The sequence below is a fragment of the Leptidea sinapis genome, chromosome 2, assembly GCF_905404315.1.
Source record: "Leptidea sinapis chromosome 2, ilLepSina1.1, whole genome shotgun sequence".
Lineage (NCBI taxonomy): Eukaryota > Metazoa > Arthropoda > Insecta > Lepidoptera > Pieridae > Leptidea > Leptidea sinapis.
In genome coordinates, this window is record NC_066266.1 from 16,140,449 (window position 1) to 16,157,096 (window position 16,648).

Here is a 16,648-nt window from a genome sequence, read left to right on the forward strand (position 1 = left end):
TTTATATAACTCCTAGATAAAAGGCACATTGGGTATCTAGAACGGGCGACGTGGGTTCTGCGTCTTCACCAGGTGTCGTAGCCAGCGCTGACGAACAAAGAAACCCTTGAATAGGACAACACACACATATCGTGTCTGACGGACCCCTGACCATCCACGACATCGCGGGAGACGAGCCATCAGTTATTATAATGACTGATGGCTTTGCTGTAATAAAACACTAATGTTAATTAAGGTAATAATTATTGTAATGCGCGCTTCATTAGTCATTAGTAATTAATTTGGGTAAGTAACTGCCCGTAACGAGTATTTGAACAACTCATAAAAACTAAAGAATGCGTGCTATTGAAATGTTGATGTCATCTGAAGTTGCAGAAATACGAGTAGGGGTGGCCGACTGATACAAAAATAATTGTATCAGTTGGGCTCCCCTTATAATATAACTTGTAGAAACTACCATTGAATCTTTACAAAAGCAAGATGGATACATTATAATATTGTAAGGAGCTTCATATACTGTAAGGGTCAGTGCTCAATCCGGGCACGAGTCTCGCCGTGGAGGGCTGAGGCCGTTGATGCCGCGAGGTACTCCAACAGTCACGTTGCACTCGATGTTAGCTGAGAGTGTGTTAACGAGTACGCGACCCCTGCTGACATTCAGCACATGCGGGGGTATGTAGTGAGCGCGCGGGGGCCGGGGGCCGGGGGCGAGGGGGCCTCGAGGCCGCGGTGGTGGTGGTGGCCGTGCAGTGAAGGTGTCGCGCGGCGCCGCAGCCCGCAGTCCGCTGCTCGCCGTCATGCTCGCTACACGCGCCTGTCTCCTGCTGCCGCTGCTGCTCGCCGCCGCCGTGCTGGCCGCCGCCGCCCCCGCCCCCGCACGCCTCCGCCGCCAGCTGGCCGACGACGCCGCGCTGCAGCCGCTCGACGTGAGTATCGTAACAAGTATTACCGCAGCCTCGACATAACACGACGCCGCCTGCGACCACCAACGCGTCCAGCGTTACACAATGGCTGGTGTTACTCCGCGGTCGGCCGCTCATCAACATACCACTGTCCGACTTATTGTTGACACACATACAAACATACATTACAATCAGTGACAGTCGGTAAGACGAGTGTACACTATACGTTCATGACATTTAATTTTATCATTTAAAGTCTTTTGCAAATGTTCTGCAACACAGAGATATGTTATATAGCTACTGACGTGACATATAAATAATGTGCGATGTGTCCACCCGACGCCCGACATTTAATATTAATGGTCAGTAAGATCATGTACTCGATCAGTACTGGAACATGTCGGTCGGGAGGCGAGGTGACCTATGACCTATCGCAGTTTCATCACCACGTTCTCTCACACCGTATCAAGATGTCCGAGCTACTGCTGGAGGCCGCGTGTCGCAACACCGACATTATTATGCAAGGACTCGCCGACATCTCTAACATCAGTTAACTCAACCTGATATTGACATTCATATTGCTCGATATTGAATTTAGAATCTCTGAATAGAGTCTCCTGTCTCACTGAACTAGGAATTTATAAAGGTCAACACACAGTACTTATAAAATCCGGCTCCGGATTATATAATAAAAAACACAAGAAACTAATAATGTAATTAAACAAACTTCACGAGGAGAGAGCACTGGAATTTGGGGCAACCTTCCGGTGAGTACACACATTTATATGATGAATGTTAATGTTGTCAATGTATACTCGTATCTTGTTTTTATATTTTCTGTTAAAAACAGTAATAAAATATATTGAAGTATAGTACAGGCTACCGGTAATTAATGAAGTAAGTGCGTTAATTGTTTAAGAATGACTGAACCATATATTAATAAAAAACTTGTCAAGACATCCGAACAGGTTCAACATATCCCATTACAAGAATGTTCCTCACAAGATCCCAGCACCGGGCTCACTCCACACGACCATCGTTGGAACTGAACGTTCCTAACTGCATCACTGGCTCACTGCATCACCTGCTCTCGATCTTTGTCCACCAGATTATAATTTGAAGTCCCTAAAATATCCAAATTCAACAATAATATTGACTGAATAATTTTCCCATGAAGTACGTGCGTGTTTTAATTGATAATTTGGCCTCAACGTTTAAAGGATTGTTCAGGCCCATAGAAATTTAAACTTTAAACGTGCATAAACAAGTAATAGAAAACAATATTTTCCATTTGACAGTGACAGCTTTGCTTATTATATAATAGTAAAAAAAATATATATTTCATGAGTCACATCGGTGTTTTAATAGTTAGTGAGGTGACAGTACTGGCCTCACTTAATAATTTAGTCAAGTCCATCACAAGGTTAAGGCATATTGAGAATCTTTCAACACTCCCCGCTGTTCCCTCCAAGCCACTGAGTGCGACACTCCGGAGGACGATCGTCAATCGTCGAGTACCTGATCCATCACCAGTTCCTTCCCGAAATTTGTATCGGTTAATAGATCCGGCTGGTTGACCGGTTTCGTTCTCCTGCCCGGCCGGTTGAGCCCAGTCGTCCTCCTGCCCGGTTCGTTACCTGTTACCTTCTCAAACAACCCTTAACGAGCTTATCCGTACGTTACGTTCAGGGTCATCTGTCCCTTCCTTCCAAATATTGAGGTCAAATATAAATTGGTCGGCACATCCATAATTATTAACTCGCCGCTTGGGGTCAAATAAATGGGTTAGAACACTTATTGGAGTGAAGCAGACTCCAGCACAGACGGGTGCGAGGTCAGCGCTACTCCGGACTATGTGACCTGCTGTAGGAACAGCTTTATATAGCAATATGACTACGGCGCGCCTGTAGTACGTGATATAGCAACATATATTGGGAACAGAATATTAGTAAGACTGAACCTTGTATACATACTTAGATTATCTTTTTTGAGCTGATTTGATTTATTATAAATTCAATTTGGTATTTTAAGTTAGTGAATTCGCTTGTGTCTTGTGTTATCACTATGTCATGTACGTATATATTTTGAATGTTATACTATTATATTTGGACATGATGTGCAGCTCTCCTGTGTGCTGTACACCTGAGCTGGTCTCATGGCCCCGCCCCCACCACACACGCTCTCTGACACACACTCACCACCACTGACGCCGGACAATGTCTGCTGTTCACATACCTACATAAATTCACGTTACAGAACTACATCTAAATCTTATATAACTTTACTCTCAATTTGTACATTTCTCGGCAAGTAGGAGTTGAACGCGCGTCTATATTGAGAGGTCGTCTACAACACTTTAACTCGTGAGCTAAGCGTCCGATGGCACATACTTCATAAAACTTATTATTTATGTTCAAGTAAAAATACTTCCGTTAAAATCTGCATTTAACAAAATTGTATACTGTTGTATTTTTTTAATGAAAGGGGGTGCTCCGGAATAGGTAGGTAGGTTTATTTTTTTTAGTTGCAATGATGAAATCTATGAAGCTTCAAAAACTCCTAAAAACTTAAGTTGACTTTAAATTTTTATTATTTCTTTTGATGAAGCTGATGATGAAAATCACAAATCTCCACCTCATCAACTTTTGAAATATTTCACGTGTGGTGACGCGATCATCAAATTAGTACTATACAATTATTATTATTATTACAATACCATTCATTGAGCTGATCCCGTGATGAAGCCAGCAGCCACCGATGCCCACGCATCGGAACTCGTTAAAAACGTGCGTGTGTTAGCCATGGTTGAGTTTGTTATCGTAAGACGAACTCTATCTGTATATAAATCTATACTTTCTCTGTATTGTAAAGGTATTCATTATCCTTTGTAACAATTACTATTATTTCCCGCTACTTGTAGTATAAATATATATACCTATTCTTATATGCGAATGTTAATAATTATATTGTGTGGACTTGATTTTGCATTGTTAATTGTCTAATACCATTTAAAAGTGTAAAAATCATTTGTACTTCACATAAGGATGAACGAAACGCTCGCTTATCTTAATTTTCCACAATTATAAAAAACTAAAAACCCATATGAAATTTCAAACTTTTTTCATTGCTGAATTTAAACTTTGTTATAAATATTATATATTATGTAGATGAGTGGAAATGTGAATGAAGTGTGGATTTGACCTCGGGTCAGCCACTGCATTCGCTTATGGTTATCGTAAAGAAACCACAATCAAAAATTCCTTCATTTCTGTATCGATTTAACAAGGCAACACAAGTTTCAACACGCGTTTCTTTCTGCAGATCAGTCAAATCATGAGGCAAATATTTGCAATTATGCAATTTTTTTATTTTATTGATTTGACATATTGTTGGTAAGTTAATGCTAAACCATGCCGCTAATTCGTGAGTAGTTTGGCACTAATCGGTTACCACCATCTCTTTCAATTTATTGTTCATCTGTGTGGGCGGTCCTACACGTGGTTCGTTCTTCAAATCAAAAAATAAACTTGCAATAAAGTTATATCTGAGAACAAACCAAGAATAAGCAAAATGTTTACAAATAGACATGCGAGCTATTCATGTGTGCACTGCGAAAAACTATAGGAGTTACAAATATTATAATGTATAATATAATTGTTTATCCTAAATAGTCCTAGAAAAAAGCCCGCGAATGCATATACATATATATCTTTTATGTGTTAGCCATTATCGCAAAAATAGTGAACCATAAATACACCCACAAATATAATAAATGTGAATGTTTCTAAGAAATAAATAATATATTATTCAAACATAACATTCTTAACTATATTTACAATACTATGACTACAAACTACTAGTACTACTACCACTACTATACATCTCAATGAGTCATACATTTTTGTGCCGTTTGGTGTCGAGACACTTGGCCCGTGGGGCCTAGCGGCGTGGAGATTGTTCAAAATACTATATTCGTGCCTCAATAAGGCTACTGGATGGAAACCCGAGCGCTGGTAACTATTTCGGTCAACGGATCAGCCTAGCTATCCAACGCGGAAATGCTGCCAGTATTCTTGGTACGCTTCCACGTAATGATAGTTTTAATTTTATGTAGTCATAGTATTATAAATATGTTTATAAGGTTTATAAGAATATATGGATTTGTGTAGGTTACTCTTTCACACAAAAACTACTGAATGGATCCTAATAAATATAACGATAAGTGTCAAGTAAATAGTTAAAAAATCTGCAATCTGGGAGCTATTCATGCAACTGCAGGAGTTATAAATATATATCCAACTAATATTAGAAATGCTAAAGTTTGTAAGAATGTATGGATATTCGGTTGCTACTCTTTCACGCAATAAATACTGAATGGATTTTGATGAAACTTTACAATAATAATATAGCTTATACATCAGAATAACACATAGGCATATTGATGAAGATATAGTGTGAATTATCCAAAATATAACGAAGAGTGTCAAGTAACTAGGAAAAAACCTGCCATGCCAGCTATTATATATTATATCCGTAGCTAATCTGGCGTGGGCCGCAAAATCTGTCGGTGTTACACGTATATAATGTATAATGGAAATGTTTATCTTAATTGTCCTACACAAAAGCCCGGGATAACATATATCTCTCTTTTATGTGAAAGCCATTATTGATAAAACAGTGAACTATAAATACAATAAAAATTGATAATTTATTTCTAGCGCACAACAAATTGCTCCTTATATTAAAAAATAAACTTTTATCGCATCTAGTATTTAAAGTAGATAATCTTTGTTTATTATACTACATTATTTTCGCAAATATTTGAATAGTTATGACGATGACGATAAACAACCGAGTGCTCGATATTATGGTGCGGTCCGGTGGTGGGCGGTGGGATGGGCTTGTGAGCGATCGGACGACTATGGTCGGAAGAGTTATTCATTTTATTAACTCCTGCAGTTCCAATAATTAGAAGTTGCATTTTCGTTGACTATCAACAAATAGCAGCGCCAAACCTTAAAAGAAGGAGGAATGCATTTGCGCATGACATGTTTTTCCCACGGCCAACTCTACGTGGCTTGCTCACGCGTTTCTAAATCGCAAAATCTGCATGTTTGAATAAATCATTTAACATAGTTTATAGGAGTATATTGCAGTAGTTACCTATAACGTTTGCATTACCAATACATCCGTACCTTCCTATATATATATCCTTACAAACTATAGCGTTTATAATACCTATTCTTGAGATGATCATAAAAATACTTACTTTAAATTCACATACAATAAAATACTTTCCTTCATTTAAAATCACTATCGCAATTTTCTGGAGGCTAATCGTTCTTTTTATGGAAAAGGAGGACCCATGAGCGTACCTGCTGTTAAGTGATCACCACCGCCCACATTCTCTTGCAACACCAGATGAATCACAGCACCGTTGCCGGCCTTTATCTCTGGATCTACTGAACCGATATAGAAAATTCTGATACAAATAGAAGGCTACATTTTTTGTGAGTGACATAGATATGCTTTACATTAACCCGAGAAAAGGAAAGGCTTTTTCGTAGTAGTTGGATTTGTAAAGAATGTCGGAGAAAAAACAGTCGAACACAAAAAATAATTTATATGGCAAAATAATGTTTGCCGGGTCAGCTAGTTATGTAATAATTTATATAAAAATATTATGTCACTATTAGTGCGACGGTCTCGAGAATTGAAATTGTTGGGGTGAAAATAAAACGTGGGATCTAAAAGTTGTCAGTACATATTTCTTTATGAATTTATTTTGAATACGTTCTAAGTAGTTTATATGAATATTCTAGCAGGGGTTCCAAACCAATGACGTATACTACAGATGTGACCTGACAAAAGCGTTGTTAAGGATGTATGCGATCTCTAACACTCATTTCCCTGCCTTAAAATGAAACCAAGCATTTTATATTATATTTACTAGCTGACCCAGCAACCGTTGTATTGCCATATAAAGTAATAAAAAGACGTGTGGCACTCGGGGACTGCCGCGGTGAAGCTATTGCATAGCATTTTTTATCAACATGCAGTATTTTTTTTAGTAAAATTAATTTTAAAAAAAGCAACCGGGAACTGAGTAAAATTTAACATGCAAGATTTGATTACAGACAGACAACGGGACAAGTGAAACTAAATAAAAATGCTTGTCAAAATAATAAAAATTAAAAAAACGTGATAAAAACAAAAAAGAAATTAAAAAAGAAATCAAGATCCAGGCTCGATCCTGGGACCTTCTGCACAACGAGCATATGTGATAACCGCTGTTCCACGGCAACTGTAAAAAGCGTGCCGAAATATCTATATACATGTAGTAAGTGTTAGGTTATTTTCGTTACGGAATTTCTGGATTCGGTCCCCACGCTCAAGGCCCGCGATAGAAGCTATGCAATAGCTTAAAAAATTCAATATTTAAAATTATTGGGGTATAAAAAATAGATGACGACTGATTCTCAGATCTACCAAATATATCGTACATAAAATTTATCGTACTACAATAATCATTTATATTTGATTGCCGTCTTGCAACTCGATTGCGGATGGAATAGAATATTAAAATCGCGATACAAAAATAGGTATTGATTGTAGAGGGGTGAATATCACAGGAGCACTCCGTCTGTGGAATGGCTCAATTTCATTATGTCTTGCCCGCTGTTGTTGTGTTTGATGTGCACGAACGAATGTGCATTCTAAGCCTATCTACTATCATTGTCACTCACTAAAGAACGTAATTCTGACATAGCAATACGACTATTTGCTTGATCTGTGTCTCTCTGGTCATCACTGTGGTTAGCACGTGAGGTAGCTCTTCGCACATTAGATTGATTGCGACGACCTAAGTCAGGTCGTCTTCTCCTCGGCATTAATTGTAATTAATCAAAGTGAGAAAAGTTCTCGCGCAATTAGCAGTAAAGTGTCACTATCACAAAAGATCAACAAAAAAAACACATAACTTGAAATGCCTGTATCACAAAGGATAACCGAAGTAAAGAAAGTTAGCGCGCGTAGCGGTAATTGTTACTTACAAAGATCTTCTATCTTTGCCTAAGGTATCGATCAACATAGAGGATAGATCGACATATTGGTTCTCAAATGTCAAATATTATGGTTAGGTCCAGAAATTTAATTTGTGACAAAACTTAACATTTATCAGTCTACAATTATTATAGTTAGTTGTCAATGGTCAAATATTATGGTTGCGTACAGAAATTTAATATGTGACAAAACTTAAGATTTATCAATCTACATAAATAGGATAGATATTTTACTGTAGTTAATTTACCAACTATAGTTCGCTAAAATTAAGTTTTTTTTATCTCCTGAGAAAGTAAGAAAAATATAAATATTCTAATTGATTATTCATTTTAAACTATTCTTTCAATTTGATTTCTGAACGACGGGGGACACATCAAAGGAAAAACAAAGTTGTTGTTTTTATTAAATACCGAGCATTTTCATATTTATTCACCTTTTAAACCTTCTCTGCACTTCCACAAAAAATTCAAGACCAAAATTAGCCAAATCGGTCATGCCGTTCTCGAGTTTTAGCGAGACGAACAGAAATTCATTTTTATATATATAGTTTGATACGATCAAATTGGGTTCTAAATGTGAGTTCACTATCCAGGATTGCCCCCAGATCTCAAACCTCTATAACTTTTTTTAATTTTGTGTCATATATCTGATAATTATACAGGATTGGGTTAGATATTCTTGTAAAACTTATGGCACAACATTTATGGATATTTATAGTGAGACCATTTTTGACGCAGTAATTACCAAAGTTAGTATAAAGATAAAATAATTGTTTTGGTTACGAGCCTACTTGAATAAAGTTATGTAGAAATTGAATCCACAAGAAATGCAATATTGCACTTTCAATATTATATAAATCACAAAAGCCGTAACACAGCAACCGCTAAGTCGAACGTGAGAACATGATATTATCAACACCGCACACCTCGTGTACCACCAGATACCTTCTCTCCAATGAGCTCCTATAAAAACCCTATGTCTTCATACTATTCCCACGCCGTACACACAATTATGAATAACTTGCAGGATATGACTTCAACTGCTCTAATATTGATTATCATCCGCTGAACACGAGCTGTGAGGATGGTGGACTGTATGTCAACTATAATTACACGCAATTAGCCTCAATATTGTAATTAAGAAGCAGGAGAGAGGCGGAGAGCGAGGTGGCCGCTCCCACGACTGTGACTCGCGAGACCGACCTGTTGATATTGACCTCATATTGTAATTGACTGAAGCACGTTGACAATATCTAGCCGTAGGTAGGTGAGGCATGTCACTGTGGGAAGGGTATCTATATATTTGTTTTTATGTGCAGTGGTGGTGGTGTATTTGTGTCGGTTGTGTGTTGTAGTGTAGTGTAGTGTAGTTTGTGTATAGTGAGGTGTGTATGTGTGTGCAGGACCCGGCGGACGACGAGCTGACCAGAGAGAAGCGCAAGCTGGAGGGCGTGACGCAGGCCAAGTATGGCGTGAAGAACGCGCTGCTGGGCTTCGTGTTTGGCGTGAGTATCTCCGTCCGAGTCTCCGTCGTCCGAATGATCCGCGACCTCATTACCATGTAACGCGTGTTCTGTTCGATAGAAAATCAACTCATTTATCGACGCGAAGACGCGGCTGGTGGCGTCCCTGGACAAGAAGAACATCGAGCTGAACAAGCAGTACGGCATCGAGCCGCCGCAGAACGGGCTGGCATCGCTGACGGGCGCGATCGGCCAGGCCATAGGACCCAAGCTGCAGTACATCGCGCCCAAGCTGCAGGCGGTCACCGGCCTGCTGGGCGGAGGTTCGTCGGGCGGCTCGGGCTCGGGCTCGGGCTCGGGGCTCGGCTCCATCCTGTCCCTCGTCACCTCGCTGTCGGGCTCGTCGTCGGGCGGGGGCGCCGCGGGCGGCACCGTCGAGACCGTCGACTCCGACGAGGACGACTCCTGATCCCCGGCCCTCTCCACTAGCTGTCGGCGGGGACGGCGTGGCGCGGGACATCCGGTGACATGACCCGGTACACCCAGTAATAGTCCGCGCCACGCCGTCCACGTCCCGTCCCCCCCCGGCGCCCGCCCCGTTTGTACAGAGTGCACTCGGTGTGTCGGTCCGCCGGCCCCGTATTTATAAATGTAAATAGTTGTTGGTGAGTTTTGGTACATATAAATATAGTATTGTATTGTTTGTATAAATGTTTGTTGTTTTACTGCACGCATGCGTCGCACCATCGTACGCCTCTTAGTGGTCTCTGTCTCTAGCGGACGAGCAGCTCCCTCGAGCCTTGTAATGTCTGTTGTGTTTTGTTTTGGTGCTTGGTGAGGGGCGAGGGCTACCCATATGTTGTATTGTAGATAAACATTCCTCTTGTATATACTCGGTCCTACCTACTCCTTTCCCCTCCATCGGTCGGTTGTTGTAATATATCAATAACATATCAAGTCAAAATAAAAACTTCTCCAAGAATACTTCAATATATTAAGCGTGTTAGTTAGTACTCATTAGACGTGTCACGTGATCAATGTTATAAGTTCATTATCAAAAATCAAAATCCAAACGTTTATTGAACTCATAACATTGATTTACAATGGCTTAAGTTCAGTCATACACTAAATTTCATTGTAATAGGTAATGTGTCTTGTTGTAGGCAGCCAGACCTGACCGACCTGGTGACGAGGTTGTATAAACCATACCAGTCCCACTCAGTAGTACAACTAATATATGATATACATAAAAAACTACATCGTTCTCGGATGTTCCAATTATTATTCTACAACACTGGCATGCATGACAGACAGAGTTTCAACTTTAAATAATTAATTTAATATGTAATAGTTGTAGTAGTTAATACTGTCTATATTATATTAGTACGGTAGGATATTGGTTGTTAATATAATGATCGTTAGACATGCTCATAAACAATTAATAGTCTGACCATGTGGTCCCCCGAACGTGCTAATGTATTGTGCTGAGTGAAAATGTGAATGAATGTATGTCGCAAACAATGAAGTATGTGTAATTGTGACGACCTCAACTGTTCACTGTCACCTTCAAGTAATGTTTAACATGTCAAGAAAAAATGTCAAACATTAATCGTCAACTTTGTTTTGTGTCACAAACACCAAAACTATTCGTGTAAATAAAATCATTGAATCTATCAATGATCGGTTGATGAGTTTTAATAAATGGTGGTTTTTTTCTAATTTGTACAAAAATATAAATAAAAGAAGTAATTTAATAATGTTAAATGTGTCAAGTGGCAAGATTGTTGCCGTGTAACTAAAGTTATTCCAAATTAATATTACTAACTCATTGATTTATATTTGAACAGCTTTTAAATTTAATTTTGTATGTAAGTTTGATTATAATGATTTTCGTTAATTTGATATGACGTAGACAGCGAGGTGCACGACACTATATAGGGTCCGGGCTCCGCGGAACGATGACTGTTTTGAAAACATTACGTAAACTACTCGCTTCTTTGATGGAAACAATTAAAAATAAGTGTTCCTATTGTAGTGTATATAGTTAGTTTATTTGAGTTGTTAAGTGTTTGTATTAGTACACGCACACACGCGCACATGTACTCACACACAAAATAAGGCTGACATCGTAGTAACAATTATAACAGAAGTAATCTCCTCTTCCGGCGATCTAACGATACAAAATGTATTTGATCCCCAAAATAATCATGTCATAAAAATTACGAAATATACATCAAAATAAATTAGATATTACAATATGTTTCTTTCACGAGAGGTGGACAGAGCAGGTCCGGGAGGTGGGGAGGATGGAGTTAAGTATCGCGTCACGGGTTTGAGAGGGAATCGATTATTTTATGCTTGAACGGTACCCGCCGCCCGGGGAACAGTAGGTGATGGATTGGGTCCACAGCTCCTTGTCATGGATGCTCGCGGGCTAGGTGATCATTTGTCATTGCGGAGGGACGGACGGGGTCAGGATTGCACTAGGGGCGGGTGATAACGTAGTCCTATATTATTATGTTCAGTAGGTGGTAGCCTCTTATAAGATTTGAATAAAGAATATTTTCTGATGTCAGTTTTACTTATCACTCTTCTGATATTAAAGCGTTCGAGATTTGCTGAGTTGATAGAATTGCTGCTGCACGACCACGACGATACAGACTTAATATCTGGAGCTTCAGTGAGAGAACTCAATTACACACACACACACACGTACACACACACACAACACAGACGCGAGAGTCCTTGGTAAGTGGGGCCCGTGGTTCGTGGTGCTGAGGGCGAGGGTGTCACTCCATGAGTGACGGTGTTGGTCTCGCAGAGTGGCGCCACGTGGGCCCGCCGCCGCACGCCGGACCCAAGGAGCTCCTGGAGGACGCTCTCGGGCCGGGACGCCGCCAGCCGGCGAGACACGCGCCAGGCAACCGGGAAGACTGCCACCGACAACATTCCGGTGTTCGACCGGAACAAGGTCAGCCTGGACTTCCCAGGGAACCTGTTTGGGCCATCCGTGTCGCTCCTTATCCGGACCACTAAGATCGTTGGCGACGTCATACAGGTACTCCAGCTTTTCACTGACAATAAACTTTCAATATTCTTTGAGTCGCTGAAGGCGTAGGTCAGGGTTCTTAAATGTCATCACAGTATGAAGTTGTTTTCTGCCTTCTTTATAACACCCTGTGTGGCAACTTTTGTATATGTCATGTTGTAACTGAGTATTTTCGTTGTTAATTTATTTATTTGGCACAGTTTTAAAGTAAACTATACTTACAATATAATATGTACATAACTAAAAAGCTATTTAATTAATTGATATATATGTATGAATATAGCCACTGTGTGTCCACAGAACTCCGCGGTGCGATACCAGACATTTCTGCGCCTGTTCCGGCCGCTGTTCCGAGGACCCTTCGAGATCAAAGGTCTGGATCCTCCGACCACTACCACTACAAGCACCACCACAACGCCCCGGGCCCCTCCACCCCCAGCCGCCTCCACACTGTCACCCACCAAGGAGAACGAGATCGCGCGGAGATAGACATCCACCTACCCGACTGCAATTAATTATTGAGCTCATTAATATTTATTATTTCATTATAACGTGGGGTCCGCGCATGCGTCGTGCCATCGGAGCTCTGTTTACATCTAAATCATATTATATTATATGATGTTACCACACAAGTAACAATCGGACCCAATCACATCATCCTCAGCCATGTTGGTGTCCACTGTCCTGAAACATAAGTCAGACAGGTAGAGTGGCTCACGGGCTGCATCACTTGCTACTCCACCACCGCTGTCTAGAATCATACGCATTCGATTATTTGTAAAACATTGGAGACCAAAGTTAGTTTATAAAATTCATCAGGGAATGTATACGTTTTGCTGATTGGCTTTTAGTAAAAGAAGGGTCAAATAATTAAAGATCGAGTGATATAATTAATTCTAGTTTAATTATAGTTTCCAATAAAAATTGTTGAAATGAAAGTTACCGCTTTTTTATTTGTGCACCTGCTGAAATATTCATCCAGGAAATGAACCAGTGAGCTGTCAGCACATAATAATATGACGTTCTAACATTGACGTACCTACAATAAACAATTAAACTCACAATCACCCTCAACAATTGTCTGGAGCAAAACTCTGTATATGGCTCTATTAGGCAGAGCTTTCATGGAAGTGCCTCTTTCAATTGTGTAACTAACTTTATTTTTTTTGATAAACATCAAGTATGAGTAATAGCCTATCTATGTGTTACCAGAAGAAGGCAATAGCCGTACTGTCGTGATCAAATGGTGACCCTCAAGCTATACCAAGAGCTGGCGGTTAATTATGCTCTCCATGAATTTGGAGAGCAGGGAGGTATTAGCTATAGATATGTAGATTTCCGGATCCGAACTGTATCCTTTATTTGGATTGGATGGACGACGGTTGACTTCCATGAGTTAGGGACTACGCCGTATAAGTGAAAGAAAGAAAGAAGAAAGAAAATTATTATGTTATCACTACACTACAATGAACACTATAATAAACCTTAAAACTAATTAAATTAATCTACATAATTACACTGATAAGTAAAAAAAAATATATATATACTAAATATAGAGTCACGTGTGGCCAAATATAGGTCTTCCACTCAGCATCATGCTGCAGAAAGCTGCAGTGCTGGTTTTCAGTGGGAACCTTAACAAGTGAAGTCACGGACAATGAGTTATTTACCTAAACAGTATATCTGGACATGAAAAGCATATTATGGTCGGATATAGAAAAAGTCAGGTTTTCAGCAGAACAAAAACAAAATTGAGATACATTTTTGCAAATATTTCTTATTAAAACAATGAATATAAATATTTTTTGAAGCGTATTTATGGTAAACATTAATACCTTTTATTTTTTAATAACTAGACTATTATAAAACTTAAACACAATATTAAAATAATTATTATTTATTATTTCGCTTAAATACGACTTTATGTCTGAAATAATTTCGTTTTCGGCACACTTTGGGTACATTATATTTACATACGACTCTATGCTGACAATTTCTATGACTGAACTCTAATTTTATATTGCAATACAGAATTATGGTTTTAATTTCTTGTCTGATGTTGGTTTATTCATGTTGAGTTATAAATAAATTATTTCAGGTAGAAGGATGTAAGAGCTGATAAAACTTAAAAAATAAACCAAAAAATACCCTACAATTGTTAATATACTTTTTTATAATTACCAATTCAATATAATTAATGTTATTCAAACAAAACAAATCTTATAACTATATTTACAATACTACGACTACATAAAATTAAAACTATCATTACGTGGAAGCGTACCAAGAATACTGGCAGCATTACCGCGTTGGATAGCAAGGCTGATCCGTTGACCGAAATAGCTGCCAGCGCTTGGGTTTTCAGTAGCCTTATTGAGGCGCGAAGATAGTATTTTGAACATTCTCCGCGCCTCTGGGCCCCACGGGCCAAGTGTCTCGACACCAAATGGCACAAATATGTATGACTCACTGAGACCAACATACTTGCGACGCTTGCTGTCTTCCGCAGTCGAAGCAGCAGCCCCAGCACCAACTGACGTAACTTTCACGGCCCCAGACATGGTCCTCCACCGGGGTCTGCTATAGTGGTGGACGGCGTGAGGATTCCCATAAGCTCCAGCTTAAAGTATCTGGGACTAACTCTGGATGGCAGATGGAGTTTTGAAACTCACTTCGAGATATTGGGCAAAAAGCTTATTAGGACAGCGGGTGCACTAGCCGGTCTCTTACCAAACCTGGAAGGGCCGGATCAGGTGTGTCGTAGTTTATACTGTGGTATATTGAAAATTATGGCATTATATGGCGCACCAGTTTGGCTGGACGCTCTCTCTAGACACAACAGTAGGTTATTGAGAAGACCTCAAAGGATCATAGCAGCAAGAGCAACAAGGTGTTACAGAACAGTGTCACACACTGCTGCCTGCATATTGGCAAGGACACCCCCATAGGAAAAAGAGGCTCAAGTCAGTGCGTCGATATACACATATAAAATGCAAAGAAGAAGGGAGGGTGTGGCACTAGATTGGCATGAAATAAATAATGTAAGATGTGATGCTGAGAATTCCATGATTCAGCAGTGGATGGAAGACCTTAGGGCGCCCGAAGCTGGGCACAGAATTGTAGAAGCGTTTCTCCCTATTCTAGAAACGTGGTTAAAAGACAAAACAAAGGTTCTAACATTCCGACTCGTTCAGGTGTTGACCGGACATGGGTGCTTCGGTCACTACCTACACAAAGTGGCTAAGAAAGAGCAGACAGCCATATGTCACATGTGTGGTGCGGGCGATGACACCGCCCAGCACACATTATAAAGTTGCGACGCATGGGGTCGACAGCGTCACGACCTCATGCAAATCGTTAGTACAGACCTCACACTTCCAAACCTCGTCAAGCAAATGGTAGGGAGTGAAAAGGCATGGAGAGCTGCTGTCGCCTTCTGTGAGCAAGTTATGCTGCAAAAGGAGTCAGCTGAAAGACTCCGAGAAGATGATCCTGCTGCCGACACCATTCGCCAAAAACGACCAGGACAAAGGAAAAGGAGGTTTGCTCACCTGCAGCAGTCTTTCTAGTCGGAGGGTTGCCGTGCCACGGAGGTTTCTGGTAGAATGCATTAGCGAACCCAGAAGTTTCCAAAGATAGTGGCAAGATGGACGCTCGAGGAGGTTTTAGTGGGTATTACCAAACTTGGCCAACTTCTACCCGAGTAGAAGATGGCCTAAGTGGTTGAGTCCCACACTCCCTGTGCCACATAGCGTACAGGGGTTGTACGTAAAGGTATTTCCTCCTCGTTAAAAAAAAAAAAGGTTAGGTTAGGTTAGGTTTTATTTTTCACCTAGTAGGCCTACCTCCCTGGCAGCTTTTGCTCCAGGGCCGAGGATCTACTAAGCTTATTCTACTTCCTCCGCCGGCAATGGCGCAGACTGTGACATCTAATATCGTTCATACCGATTCTCGCATTTGCTACTTCACTTTTATGCTTCATACTTCTTCTTTCTTTTATTCATCTCTTTCTTTCATATATTCCGGGTGGGATTTCCCGGTACCCTAGCTTAATTAATCTATTCTTTATTAGGGTAATTCAGTAATTATGGTGACAATTTTAATACAATTTTTTATAAACTATTTACATAATGAACTTATGATCTATTACATTATTTTTTTTTTACAATATAT

At 40.0% G+C, this 16,648-nt stretch overlaps 1 protein-coding gene across 1 annotated transcript; it reads left to right on the top strand.

Moving 5' to 3' along the window:
* Positions 1 to 794: 794 nt before the first annotated feature.
* On the top strand, positions 795 to 13,413 carry LOC126977459 (uncharacterized). Its single transcript, XM_050826264.1, has 4 exons — positions 795 to 926; positions 9,367 to 9,468; positions 9,548 to 12,484; positions 12,776 to 13,413. The coding sequence occupies exons 1-3, from the start codon at positions 798 to 800 to the stop codon at positions 9,893 to 9,895; spliced, it is 579 nt and encodes a 192-aa protein (XP_050682221.1). The 5' UTR covers positions 795 to 797; the 3' UTR covers positions 9,896 to 12,484; positions 12,776 to 13,413.
* The last annotated feature ends 3,235 nt before the right edge of the window (positions 13,414 to 16,648 follow it).

Bases quoted from the DNA above. Each gene is read 5' to 3' on its own strand.
- LOC126977459 (XM_050826264.1), top strand. From the start codon at position 798: ATGCTCGCTACACGCGCCTGTCTCCTGCTGCCGCTGCTGCTCGCCGCC. The intron at 927-9,366 runs GTGAGTATCGTA...ATGTGTGTGCAG, and splicing joins CCGCGCTGCAGCCGCTCGAC to GACCCGGCGGACGACGAGCT. The intron at 9,469-9,547 runs GTGAGTATCTCC...TCTGTTCGATAG, and splicing joins TGCTGGGCTTCGTGTTTGGC to AAAATCAACTCATTTATCGA.